Source organism: Calonectris borealis, chromosome 1 (genome assembly GCF_964195595.1).
Source record: "Calonectris borealis chromosome 1, bCalBor7.hap1.2, whole genome shotgun sequence".
NCBI lineage: Eukaryota > Metazoa > Chordata > Aves > Procellariiformes > Procellariidae > Calonectris > Calonectris borealis.
Genome location: NC_134312.1, coordinates 120,425,581 through 120,439,400, shown reverse-complemented (window position 1 = coordinate 120,439,400; position 13,820 = coordinate 120,425,581). Strand labels below are relative to the sequence as shown.

General features: G+C 40.2%; 1 protein-coding gene across 2 annotated transcripts in view; it reads left to right on the top strand.

Moving 5' to 3' along the window:
• DSCAM (DS cell adhesion molecule) overlaps positions 1–13,820 on the top strand; it is a 390,627-nt gene that overhangs the window by 344,434 nt on the left and 32,373 nt on the right. For both annotated transcript variants that reach the window (XM_075172878.1, XM_075172887.1), the window contains exons 26-28: positions 2,122–2,152; positions 9,127–9,242; positions 11,600–11,749. In XM_075172878.1, the coding sequence (XP_075028979.1) occupies positions 2,122–2,152; positions 9,127–9,242; positions 11,600–11,749 (297 nt within the window). The remainder of the gene's footprint in view (positions 1–2,121; positions 2,153–9,126; positions 9,243–11,599; positions 11,750–13,820) is intronic.

Here is a 13,820-nt window from a genome sequence, read left to right as displayed (position 1 = left end):
TTTGTCGTTTAATCCTGGTAAACAAATCTAAAAAGCAAACTGGACAACATTGGGCCAAGCAACCTTCAACTTTGTCCCTTCAGCTTTTCTTGAGTTGTGAATTACTTGCACAAGTATCCATAGCCTTCACTTAAGGAGGCAGCAATTGCTTCACAAAAGCTGCTAGCTGAATGAAAACAATATTTGCACGTTAAATCACCTTTATTATATGTGCCAGAGGGAGAATGTGTGCATAGTCTATTCATGATCCTAGTGCTGCTAGAACAACAAGAAGCATCATAAAGTTTGCTGAAAAAAACATGATTTGGAACCAGAGCTTCATTTTTTTTGTGTGTTCTTCAAAAGAACTGGGTCCCTTCCTGGGTCGTTAGAAGTCAGTAACAAAACTATCTCTGATGGCATTTGGGAGCAGCAGCAGTGGTAGTTTTGTTTATGACTGATGATAAAGACGTTGTCATCTACTACGTAGTACCACTTATAAGAGTGTTAACAGCAAAAGGCAATCCCAAACAAAGTGCAAAATAAAAAGGCTGAGTGCCTAAATGAAGCACTGTTTGGATTAGATGGGACATCTCAGATGAAGAGTCCTTCCATCCACCAGGAATCTGCCATGCTTTGTGCTGAAAAGGAATAAGTGAAGGTTAAACAGAAAGGAGTGGAGTAAACAGACCTAGAGGAAGCACAGAATTTCAGCTTCTCCAGTAGCAGGTGAGGAATAAAGCTTAGGACAGGCAAGCTGGCACAATGTCAGAGAAACAGAATGTAGAAAGTGGATGGAAGGGCTTTTGTTGAGGTTTTTTATGAACAAAAAGAGCCCTTTGTCCATTCCTTTTAAAAATGAATACAAATGTAGTCAGAGCAATGCATTAAGATGGTGGTTTGTTTCTGCCCACATCCTTTGAATTTTAAAGGCAGGATATTTAATAGGATCACAAGCAAGGAAATTGTAGTAGGTGTAGGAGACCCAAGAGGTGATTAAGGAATAAAAAAGGTGACATGGAGAAAACAAAGACAAATTCAGTAAATGGCAGGTGCTGGTAGATTTACAAGCAGCAGCACATAAAAGAAGAAATTTAAAGTTTCACACAACAGGAGAGTTGCTTGAAGACTTAGAACTTGGAATTTTTTTTCTTCTCAGATTTGCTTCACTTGGTTGCACAAAAGGCTGCTTTGTTGCTGTGTGATACATTTAAGGACTCTGGAGTCAGCATTTTTAAGTGAGTTTGTTTAGCAGCAGACTGCAGGAGAACAAAGCATAGCTGTCTAAGTTTTACAGAAAGCTACCTGAAGAACACTGGGTGAACTAACCTTCAGCTGTGTCTTTTGATCTGATAAGTACCAGAATAATTATATCCCCAAAGGATTTTATGCTAATAAAAACAGCAATGACAACAACAGGAGGAATTTTTTTTTTTTTTTTTGCAGGGCTGATCCATGTGGGAATAAGCCATCTCCTGTTTTGTAGGGCTGATCCATATGGGGATAAGCCACCTCTTGTTTTGTAGGGCTGATCCATGTGGGAATAAGCCACCTCCTGTTTTGTATGTAGACTGTTCTCTGAAGACCCAGCAGTAGTTTTAAATTACTGCTAGTGGAAAAGCATTCACATTTGAGAGCGACCAAACAAGTTGACTCCTTGGAGACCTCCCTTGCTCAGACCTCCATGCAGTCAGGTTTGGTTTGGAAATGGCAGGTTGGCAACTGCTCATCCAGCTTGGGTTTGGCTCCTGCCCAGAGACGGATGTCAACATTTCTGTCTTCTTGCCTTTTCTTCCTTCCTACCTGTTAACTTGCTAACCATGGCAAGAAGGAACAGAGATCCCCATTATTCGTTAAACTGTTCCTACTTCTAATAAGATTCTATAGTTTTTTCTAATTAAGCCAATGCTAGCTTGTACTTCTCTAAGCATCTTTGGTGCTACTGAGGAATTAAACAGGGCTATCTGGGGCAGAAATACAGTTTCTGCCAAAGTAGGGACTTTTAGAGATTATTTTATTCTTGCCACTGATCTGAGAAACAACAGTGGTCTTACAAATGGCTGATTCAAATCACTTCCTTCCTAATAATCCATCTATCAAATAGATTTTCATTGTGATGACATTTCTTCTATTTTCTTCTAGATGCAAAGAGTTTGGCTGAAATGCTTATGAGGTAAGAATAGATTTAATGTTTTTAAATTGAAAAATGTCTGTCAACTATGCTATCATATTTAAAAGTTATTATAGGGACAAACGGAGAAGTAAACCTTCTATTCCGAAATCCTTTTTCAAAACACACCATTTGACTTGCTCAGAAATGGAAGAAAAAAGACAATTTGTGGACAGTATCTGTGAGGGAATACAACGGTAAAAATCTGAGAACTCTTGTGTTAGTAGATTAAATTGTAGAAGTTATGTAGGTCTGTTTGGACATTTTTCCTATTCAGAAAAACATTTTCATAATATGTACCAAAGTAATTGCTCTTCAGAGATCATCTGATTGAAGGCAGTAAGTGCCTCGATGCAAATATCTCTAAACTTTACAGTTATATTTATGTAATTCACTATTGCTTATACCCAAAGGTATAGAAGAGCAGGTAAATCCATTTATTATTTTTCAGTTCTGTTCCATCAGCTCAGCATCCTGAAATCTAATTCAGTCATTGAATTGCAACAGAATGACTATTCTGGCACCACAATTCTTTCAAAGATGGAAATTTCATGTCTTCAATGTTTATTGTTTTGTCTGGGGAAAATATTGAACTTTAAAACTGCTGCATATATTTGAAAATGGGATCACCAAGGGATTATTTTTAAGTTCAAATGAGTTTTGGTTTGCTAGAAAATCTTTGTATTTTTAAGCAACAAATTTGAGAATGTCATAGATATTTTACCAAATGAACCATACTTTAAACTTCCTCACCCGTGATAAACTTCACCTGCTATTGTAAGAATATACTTACCAAAGACATGGTGACAAATGGTTTTAGTGTAAACTCAGCTCTATGCCATCAGTCTGCAAAGACATCTGAATAGTCCCACTGATGTTAACAAGAATGGTCATGCAGGTCAGGTCATACCCTTCCTATCTGCCAGTTAGAAACCCCTGCTAGCAGCAGATTGCAGGTTTAAGCAACTTCAGGAAGATATGCTCTGATATTTTTCGGTGTTGCAGAAAACAGCACAGATTAACATATGCAGCAAGTCTGTTCCCTAAAGAAACCCAGCACAGACTGACTGAAACTCCTGGATGAAGATATTCAGTCCCAGTGACAACCACACATAACACCTCTGCAATAACTGGTGAACCTCTGCCTTAACCCTGGTTAGCTTCACTAGTCTTGTCACTGCCTCTGCAAGGCCATTTCAGAGCCTCGCTACTCTGACACTTAGAAAACTAAACTGCCAACGTAAGTGCCCAGTTTTGACCCATTTTTTCCTCTGCCGATGTTGACCTTCAAATTAAAGAGCTTCTTTTGCCATCCCTGCCTGATGCACTCAGAGAGCAGTCAGGTTCCTTCCCAGCCTTTAGCTCAGAGTTGTTTTTCTAGGTAACTCATCTGTCACCACTTCTTTTTGCTTTTCCTCCCACCAGCATTGACATATGATCGTCAAGTCAGTTTCTCCCATCTCATTTATTAACAAATAATCTTGTTTTTATTAAACAGTCATATTTTATATTTCTTTTCTGAAAGTGTGAACAAAGGCAACATTTGCAGACACGTCATAACTTGGAGCTCTCAAAGTGATGCTGTTTTGGGGAGCCTGCTTTCTACAGGCTAAATGTTCTGTCATTTCTGTGAAATACCTCCAACAGAAACCTGAGCTACCCACCATCACGAGATATTCCTGAAGATTTAGGATGTTAATAACCAAAGGATAATAAGCCTTCTCCAAAGCACTAGTCACATATTAAAAAGCGCCTGATATTTTCTATCTTTTAGATTTCACCAAAACCTGCTATGATAAAAATATCAAGGAAGAGGGTACGCTGTGGGTTGCACCTTGCTGTTTAAGTATTGGACAGAGACCAGAAAAGATGATTCCCTGCTTGGTAGGAAGGTGTGAGGGATGGAGAGAGCTTTTTGTATTTTTCCCTTTGAGGAGATTTTTATGAGTGAGTGTAAAGCGGATTAAGAATGGAGCTTTAGTCTTTGTTTTGAAAGATGCTGGCTTTGGCTGTGTAAGTCAAATGTCTGGGGAGCAGGATAAGCCCCAGAAGTTAGCAGTTTAATGGGATCTGCACAACTTGTTGCTGATACCTTAAATTCGCAAATAAAAATCCCTGCTGCTGTACAGTCACAGGTCTTTTATATTTCTTTTGGATGAAAGCATGGGTCCAGCCGACTTCTTTGTAAGAGTTCACTGTGAATCAGTTTAGCAATTGACTGAGCTTTCTAATTTTGAACACAAGGTGAGGAATCTTTTCTCCCCAAATATTCCTCTGTCAGGCTGATTACTTACAAGATTTAGTTTTCCATATGTTTTTATAACAACCAGCTTAGACATCAGGAAGCCGTGAGGTGGCCTGACTCTCTGCCAAGGACCCGGAATGACTTTGGGTTTACACATATTTAATCTCTTTACATAATTAACTTGATAGGTTTAACCCTCTCCTGTGCATAGAGATATTTTCAGTCACTCAAGTAAGTATTTTTTTGTTAAAGATCCAGAAAGATTTTTTTAAATGGGGTATCCTTTGAACTATGCACACTTTTTCAAAATACCTTATACATCGTACTTCCTCTGGAAAAAGGCCCATTTATCCACAGACTGTACATAAAAGCTCTCAGACCCAAAGGCCCATGTACCCAAGTATCTGTCTTTCATAGTGGCCAAAAGCAGACACCTTGGCAGAGTAAAAGACTACAGCAAATGCATACTGACTCGTTCCCCAGACAGGCTCCCAGTCTCTAACAATTTGGAGCTGAGAGATTCATTGAACCAGAGGCAATGAATTGTATTATACACAGATCCTTACAAGGTCTGACAGGTAAAGAATAGCCATAGCACTGTTTAAGTTTGGGATTTTATATCTGCAGGTTAAGGAAAATATAAGTAGATATGTTTCCTCCCTGTAAAGAATTAATCATTGGACTTCTCATCCTCCAGACTGTTAAATACTCTGATGCCTGAATATTCCTAGGTTAGAAAATACTGGGGCACCAAACTTCAAAATTGCAACCCTAAAAATCTTTGCCTCACTGCCAAGTCCTAGAGGCACTTAATTGCTGTTGGCATTTTAGGTTTTTATAAGCTGAACGTTGAGCTATTGTGGTCTGCAGAAAATAATTCAAAATTCCTTGAGCCAGAAAAAGATGTCATGCTAATCAGCAGCAACTCTCTTGCTACTGCCAATTGCCTGTTCTGTGTTTGGACACTCATGTCACCATGCTGCTGCATACAGGAGAATTAATTAGACCAGTAAGGACGAGGAGACAGATCACACAAAACAAGGCATAACTCTCGAGCATAGTAGGGAATTTTCCTGAATATAGAGTGGCCTGGGTTCCAGTTCTGGCTTGAAGGACCTTCCATGTATTTTGCATAAAGCTATGTCAGGAATGGGATTCAGAATTCTCTCTGGGCAGGTGAGCAATATAACTGCAAACCTGGGGAATTGTGCTCCTGCTCCCTGTGGTCCAAACAGTACTTTCTGTGCAGCTGAGTACTTTGCAATAGTAGGAATATAGAGCATTCGTATACTGCATAAGAGCTTCTAGCTCTCACTGGGATTCTGGGGTCTGCATTCTCTGAGGAAGATGTCTGATTTGACCCCTTGGTCTCCTGCGTCCCTGGTGAGCGGAGGAGGGGTGCAATGATGCATTTATAAGACTTAATTATGTATTGCCCAGATTCTATATGTATCTGATTGCATGTATCCTATAACTATTGGATTATTGATTATTAATTGAAATTGGACCTCAAAAATTCAATTTCCTACTTGATCACAGGTTTGCTCTATGATCTTGACAAGTCCAAAGTAGTCCAACTTTTCAAGGGCATGTATTCAAGTATATTTGGCATGCAGATAATATATTAGTCTCTGATTCTCTTACTTGAGTGGAAACCAATAGGAGAGTGGCATCTAATCCATGCAGAGACTTTGCAGAGACTTCGAGAACTTCAGTGAGGAATTTATCTGCATTTAGGATCCTAAATGTCTTTGAAAATTTATGTGCTTAATAAGACACTGTGAGTACTATTCTCCACTGATTATATATGGAGAAAAGTCTGGCAGCCCTTGGGTAGCTCTTCTGATATTTTGCTTCCATAATGATTAAATGAGGCACCAGTTGTAGCTGTTTGAATGTATTTCAGCTATCCATCTGTACATGATGGCAACAGTACCACCTAACCATCCAGGTAAAGACAGAGACATTAAAGTTTGATATGCATAGATAGTGTTAATGCTGGGGACCGCAAGAACAGAGAAAGCCAGAAGGTGAGAATCAGCCAGAGAGGGGTACCTGTGTGCCTTGCAGATCTCACTCTTGGATTTGGAGCAGAATTACTGACCACGTGACAAGGAAATTCCTCCTAAAAACGAGGACCGCCAAGCCTGCAATAGTTAGGTCTTGCTCACATGGAGACACAGCAGGAAGTTAAAGCAAATTGTCTAGGGATGTGGGCTCATCACACATGCATCAATCTCCTATGTAGAGGCCCGCACTCAGGGAAGAAGTGAGCTTATCATCAAGCAGCTTAATAGTCCTCTGCTGATTCCATTAACAATAATTCATTGCCAAGGAGAATTAAACTGAGTGATCTACAGCTATTTCAGAATCATAGAATCATAGAATCATAGAATAGTTTGGGTTAGAAGGGAACTTTAAAGGTCATCTAGTCCAACCCCCCCCGCAATTATCAGGGACATCTTCAACTAGATCAGGTTGCTCAGAGCCCCGTCCAACCTCACCTTGAATGTTTCCAGGGATGGGGCATCTACCACCTCTCTGGCAAACCTGTTCCAATGTTTCACCACTCTCATTGTAAAAAATTTCCTCCTTATATCTAGTCTAAATCTACCCTCTATTAGTTTAAAACCATTCCCCTTGTCCTGTCACAACAGGCCCTGCTAAGAAGTTTGCCGCTATCTTTCTTACAAGCCCCCTTTAAGTACTGAAAGGCTGCAATAAGGTCTCCCCAAAGCCTTCTCTTCTCCAGGCTGAATAACCCCAACTCCCTCTGCCTTTCTTCATAGGAGAGGCGTTCCACCCCCCTGATCATTTTTGTGGCCCTCCTCTGAACCCGCTCCAACAGTTCCATGTCTTTCTTGTGCTGAGGGCTCCAGAGCTGGATGTAGTACTCCAGGTGGGGTCCCACCAGAGCAGAGTAGAGGGGCAGAATCACCTCCCTGGACCTGCTGGCCACGCTTCCTTTGATGCAGCCCAGGAGACGGTTGGCCGCCTGAGTGACGAGCGCACGTTGTCAGCTCACGTCCAGCTTTTCATCCACCAATGCCCCCAAGTCCTTCTTGACAAGACTGCTCTAAATCTCTTCATCCCCCAGCCTGTATTGATACCAGGGGTTGCCCTGACCCAGGTGCAGGACCTTGCACTTGGCCTTGTTGAACTTCATGATGTTCTCATAGGCCCACTTCTCAAGCTTGTCCAAGTCCCTTTGGATGGCATCCCGTCCCTCAGGCATGTCGACCGCACCACTCAGCTTGATGTCGTCTGCAAACTTGCTGAGGGTGCACTCGATCCCACTATGTCATTGATGAAGATGCTAAACAGTACTGGTCCCAATACGGACACCTGAGGGACACCACTTGTCACTGATCTGCATCTGGACATTGAGGTGTTGACCACTACCCTCTGGATACGTCCATCCAACCAATTCCTCACTCACCAGACAGTCCACCCATCAAATTCATACCTCTCCAGTTTAGAGAGAAGGATGTTGTAGGCGTGGACCGTGTCAAAGGCCTTACAGAGGTCCAGATAGATGACATTACTAGCCCTTCCCATGTCCACTGATGTAGTCACTCCATCGTAGAAGGCCACTAGTTGGTCAGGCAGGACTTGCCCTTGGTGAAGCCATGCTGGCTGTCTCGAATCACCTCCCTGTCCTCCATGTGCCTTAGCAGAGCTTCCAGGAGGATTTGTTCCATCATCTTCCCAGGTACAGAAGTGAGACTCACTGGCCTGTAACTCAATAGTTTTACACCAGAAAATGAGCCTCCACTTGCATTTTAAAGCTCTTTGAACTTTGAGCACTTGGATCACACTACTGGCTGATTTGTCCTAACTTTCCTCAACCTCCCTGCGTAAAGAAGTATTTGCAAATATTTCATCTCCTCCAAAGAGTAATTACATCTAAAAGGGCAAAAAGTTCCTGGGTTTTTAATGCAGTCTGAAGGTTTCTTGGTGCAAGCTCTGTACTAGAAATGATTGTAGCACTCAGTTTTATTATCCATTTTCATTTGCTTTCGGTAGACAGCTCATTTAAGAAGTAATTTTCTGGTACACAAACTTCAAAATGAAATTGTTTCAATTTGCATGATGATAGAATAATTGTTTTATGTTCTTTTTTAGAATATTGCATCAATCAATTAGAAATAATCCATGAATGTAAACAAGATTTGCAATTTTATTCTTGGAACATCAATGGGATTAAAACCTTTATTTACTCTATGCAATTTATTAATGGAATCCCTAGTTATTAATATGCTTTTTCATTTATCAATTCTAGTGATAATTGGAATTTGTCTAATGAAAAATAATGAAAAGTTAAAAAAAATAATTAGAAATTACTCAAGACATCATTTTCCTACCAACCTGTTTGATCAGCTGTGTGTTTCTTTACTCATATTCATGAGGAATGAAAGAAAAGGTCCACCCTGCAAAGTGTTTTTACTGATGTCGTTATATGACAACACTTGAAGAAAACTATACGAAATTTTCAGGAGATCCCTACTGATAAAGAATAGACCAAATCCCTCAACATTGTGTTCATCTAACTGCTTGTCATGTGCAATAAATTAATACCATGCACTTGTTCTGAACAGTGGAAAAATAATATGTATGAGTATTTTGCTGATTATTTTTTGTTTGAGCTGGACAGATTTAAAATTAGGAAGTTTGCAAGTATCCTTTCATTTAGGCTGAAATGTTAATGTGTTCACTTCTCTCTTATTTTTAGCAAGAACACCAGGACATCGGATACACTTAATAAGCAGCAGCAAACACTGAGGATGCACATAGACATTCCCAGAGCACAGCTTCTGATTGAGGAGAGGGACACGATGGAGACCATTGGTAAACTCTTGTTGGGCTTGTTTTCACTGGTTAATGTAACAGGCACTTTAGGTGAACTTCCTTTATCCTACACGTTTCTGCCACTGCACACATCAAGAAAAAAGAGCTACAAAGTAATTTGCAACATTTGAAAACTGAACTGATTTTTTTTCTCCCCTTTGAATCATTTTCCGCTTTTAGTAATCGCAGTACAGTATTTAAAATAATGCAGGACATTAGGAAAATGAAGCTGATGGGAAGAGCCTCTTGAAGAAAATGTAAATGAAGACTGGCAGATTTATGATTTTCATTTTGATTTCTCTTTTGGCTTTGACTAGACAGTTGGTTCACTGGCATTACTTATAAGGAAAATGAAATTCTGAAACTACAATATCAGTATTTAAAGATTTGCAACAGCCAACTTCTAAAACTTACACGTTGCATATTGTATCCACCTGTCTATAGCAAATGATATTTCAACATTTTGATCAGTTTTCAGCTTTTGTGTATCTATGCAAAATTCAAATCTAAACTGTTTCACACAACAGAAAACAAGATTTCTCATGTGGTTGGCACATAGCTGAACTGTCATGAAAAACAGAATTGTTTGGTGCTGGGGTTTTTTTCCAAATAAACACAAGATGTCTGAAATCTCAACGGAATAAAAATGCAACCTGATCTTGTGACCGTATGGGTACACACTGTGGCCAGACTTTTGAGTTACAGTTGCTGAGCAATAAGGGGTTATAGTGGAAATACCGTTAGTGCCTTAACTGTAGCAATACGATCAGTGTCTTAGTAATAGCCAGCTCTCCACAAAGCACTCAGAATAAGCAGGCCCTTTGGCAGTCTTGGACATAGTTTTCTGCCAAGAGGCTTTATTCCCAACCTGAATAAGAGCTCGTCTTTTGCCAGAGATAGAGTAATTTGATTTCATAATGCTCATTCTATTTATGGCCTTCTTTGGGTAAAAAATGCTAGTTATGTTATTGTGCAGAACTCTTCGCCTTAATGGTGTCTTGTCAAGCTAAAAAAAACCCCAAAACCAGGAATGCTTAGAAGAAGTGAATCAACCTCTGCTGACTAGTAAATACACGGAAGCCCCGCTGCTGCCAGTCCCCTTAGAAATACATTACAAAGCTATATAGCATAGCATAGCATAGCAGGAACTTCTTGTGGCTTTCATTACTGTTAGGAATGGATAAAAAGCCTGTGAAGAATGCAAAAGAAAGTCTGATATCATGCAAATAATTGTCCTGCAAGCACAGAGACAGTGGAAGATTTATTGCTGTTCAACCTTCCACAATGAAGTGGACCAGCTTCCTGTTTGGAGCAAAATAAATACAATACAGAGATCATAACTGAAAAAAAAAAAAAAGTGCTGTATAGCACTGGCTTTCTGCAGGGATCAAGGTCTGTGTAGAAATTCGGTGCATATATCCTACCCCATAGGGAAGCAATAGGCAGCAGAACCATAGAACAGTAGAGGTCAGCGCTCACTTTTTCTTCTCAGTCCTTCCCAAGGTCAGGCTTCATCTCACACCTTTCTTTGCAGCTGCAGGAGAGCCCATAGTCAGCTGGACTGACTATGTTTTGTGAAACTTATACGACTCACATAAAGCTCCCCAAAGCTTCTTTTTCAAACCTACAGTACTGAGGTTTGGTGCAGAGAGAGCTGGTAGGACTTAGCCCTTAGCTTCCAGAATGGCAAAACACTGGACTTAAGGATACTTAGCTGCCCTGCAGGTATATTTCCATTTACTTCACTATGGTGCTCTCATGCTTGAAAATAAGCAGGTCCCTAAGAACTGTCTTGGGTCATGGGCATCCATTCTACAATATTCTGTCTGTGGAGAAAAAGCGGACTGGTAGAGGGTTAGTTAGCAACATTACCTAACGACCTCCTTTTGGGAAGACATGGGTGATTTCACTGAGGACATTACTAATTATGTTAATAAAAAGAAATAAATTGAATATGTTGTTGAAAAGCTCAGCTGAGCTCTCTGAAAATGAAGGGGAAGAGGGCAGTGTTCAAAAGATGGGAAGGAAAGAAGTTAGGGCCAAAAATAATTACACACAAATTAGCTTTTTGGAAGGATGCTTAACAGTCTTAGTTGCACATCTCTAAGGTGAAATCATAAAGACAGACATGAAAATTACACTTATTCTTTAGTATGAACTTTAAGTTTAAACCCACAAGGTCCCAAGCTGTGGTACACACTTCAGAGCATCTTCAGCCCTGCAGAGAAGAGGGAGCTGCCACTGTCAGTGGTGGCACTCAGCTGAAAAGAAGTCTGGGGACTGGCTGTAAAGCTCTTATGAAGGCAAACCCAAAATTCATTATTCAATATCTATCTGATGGGTTTTTTTACTTGCAGATGACAGATCAACAGTTCTGCTCACCGATGCTGACTTTGGAGAGACGTCTAAGCAGAAGTCACTTACTGTCACCCACACAGTACATTACCAGTCTGTGTCACAAGCTACGGGACCACTGGTGGATGTTTCTGATGCCCGGCCAGGAACAAGTAAGCATATAAGAGAATATGTTATCTGGAGAGGAGAAAGCTATAAGAAAATGAATACTGTGCTCCTGCATTTGTATCCTCATGAGGTTTTTTCTTTAATCTGAAACTTGAGAGAAATCTATTTAGGTCAGCAGAGAACATTTCTTATACAATTGCATTTAGTGATTCAATATGGTAAAAATTGCATATGTATCTGAAATGTAGGTGTAATTTGAAATAATTCATACCTGGCTTTCATTAAACTAAATGCATGCTAGATATTAATTTCTAGAATTTATTGAGTAAATTAGCTTAATGGCTTTTAGTGTCTAATTTATTCTTTCTTGGTGATCAATCTTTATTGTATTTCAAAATACGTCTTCCCTCCTTACCTCTCCATCAGGCAAGAAATACATTTCTCATTATTGCTTTTCTGAAAAAGTTGTATTTCCAGTTGTAGTTATTATGGTAAATTATTTTTCCAGGTATATTCATGTTGAGTTATTCTTATAGTGATTAAAATACTATCATAAGTTAATATACTGCTGCAATCCATTCTTCTTAATTTCTCTCATGAATGTGTTCCATATCTATGTAAATGGAAAAGAAAATCACTAGATTGAAGGAATACTTATGAGTTAGGAATATTACCAAAGTATAGTTCACTAGCAGTGTGTATTTTCTAAAATCTCTTGGATTATTTCTATCCCTTGATCGTTTCAGAATTTGTTTACTTGGAGAGTTTGGTGAACATAAATGCTGAAAGCTTAGTTGTGCATCACCTAAAATGTGGATTATTTGAAAAAATTTCATTTCATCTTCATTTCCACCCCAGTCTTTATAAATGATAGTTGTTCTAGTCCTGATCTTGCTGCTTTTCTAACTCTGATAGAGTTAAGCTATGACTAGTTATTTCTTGAGGATTAGATTAGTACCACCATTTTTCATCTGTGGAGAGCCATGACATTTGAGTTAGAAGAGCCAAGATATGACTTTTGTTTTCTTTCTGGTACTACTCTTGTCTCGCTCCTTTAGTTCATGTATATGCTGGCTAGCCTGCTCACTAAGAGCAAAAAATATCATATAATTTTTATCATGTTGACAGATCAAGATCGTCTGAGTAACCAATGGAGTCTCCATTGTTTTCCAACCCCGTCTTTTCTCATAAAGAAAGAGGTGCCACCCCAAAATTGCCTGCCTGTACCACACCACAGCATTTTATAGCACCAGCTTCTTCCATTCCTAATCCCTTTTTTGTATGCAGTTATGTGCTTCCATCCATTGAAGTAAGGAGGAGACTTCCCTCAAATTAAACTGGGGTTTAACTCATGTATGAGATTATGTCTGTGTCCAGCCCAGCTTTGGAAATAGAAATCCGCCATCACTCTTATTATGCCGTAAAGATCTGATTGCAGCAGTGCGCAGGGCTGGGTCAGAGACTTTTAGGTTGTGTTCTCTGGATTTAAGACACTAATATAGCTTTGACAGAGGCTAGGCTATGAGATTTTGTTTAGACCCGCAGCTTTCTGTGTGAAGAGCAGTGCAGTGCCCAGCCGGGTGGCTCAGAGGTTATGGATCCTCCCGCCTGAGCACACTGCTCACTGATTGGCAAATATTCCCTTACAGCACTTTTAAAGTTGTTCTCTAGTTCTTTTGTATTTATTTATAAAAGATGTATGCTCCATGAACTTTTGCCTTGCTCACCTCAGCTCTCTACAGTTATGTTTCAGCATATGACAGCAGAGCTGGCTTAACAACAGGGGCACCAGATGTGCGCTGTTTTCCATCACACCGGCAGCTCTGGAGCTCACTGTGTCTGTGCTACAGAGACCCTTATGCAGGCACAGCACAGCTGGTGCAGAGCTACTGCTCAGCACATGCTCAGCAGGACGAGCACCGACCTCCTGCCTGCTGGCAGCAGGCTCTCCTGCCTCCTTCAAATTGCTGACGAAAGCCTACTGAGTCACGGGATCAGAGAACAGTTGAGGCATCCCTGGGCACTGGCTAGTCCAACCCCTCTCTTTAAAGCAGGGTCAGCTAGAGCCGGTTGCCCAGGGCCATGCCCAGACAATTTTTGCGTATCTCCAAGAAT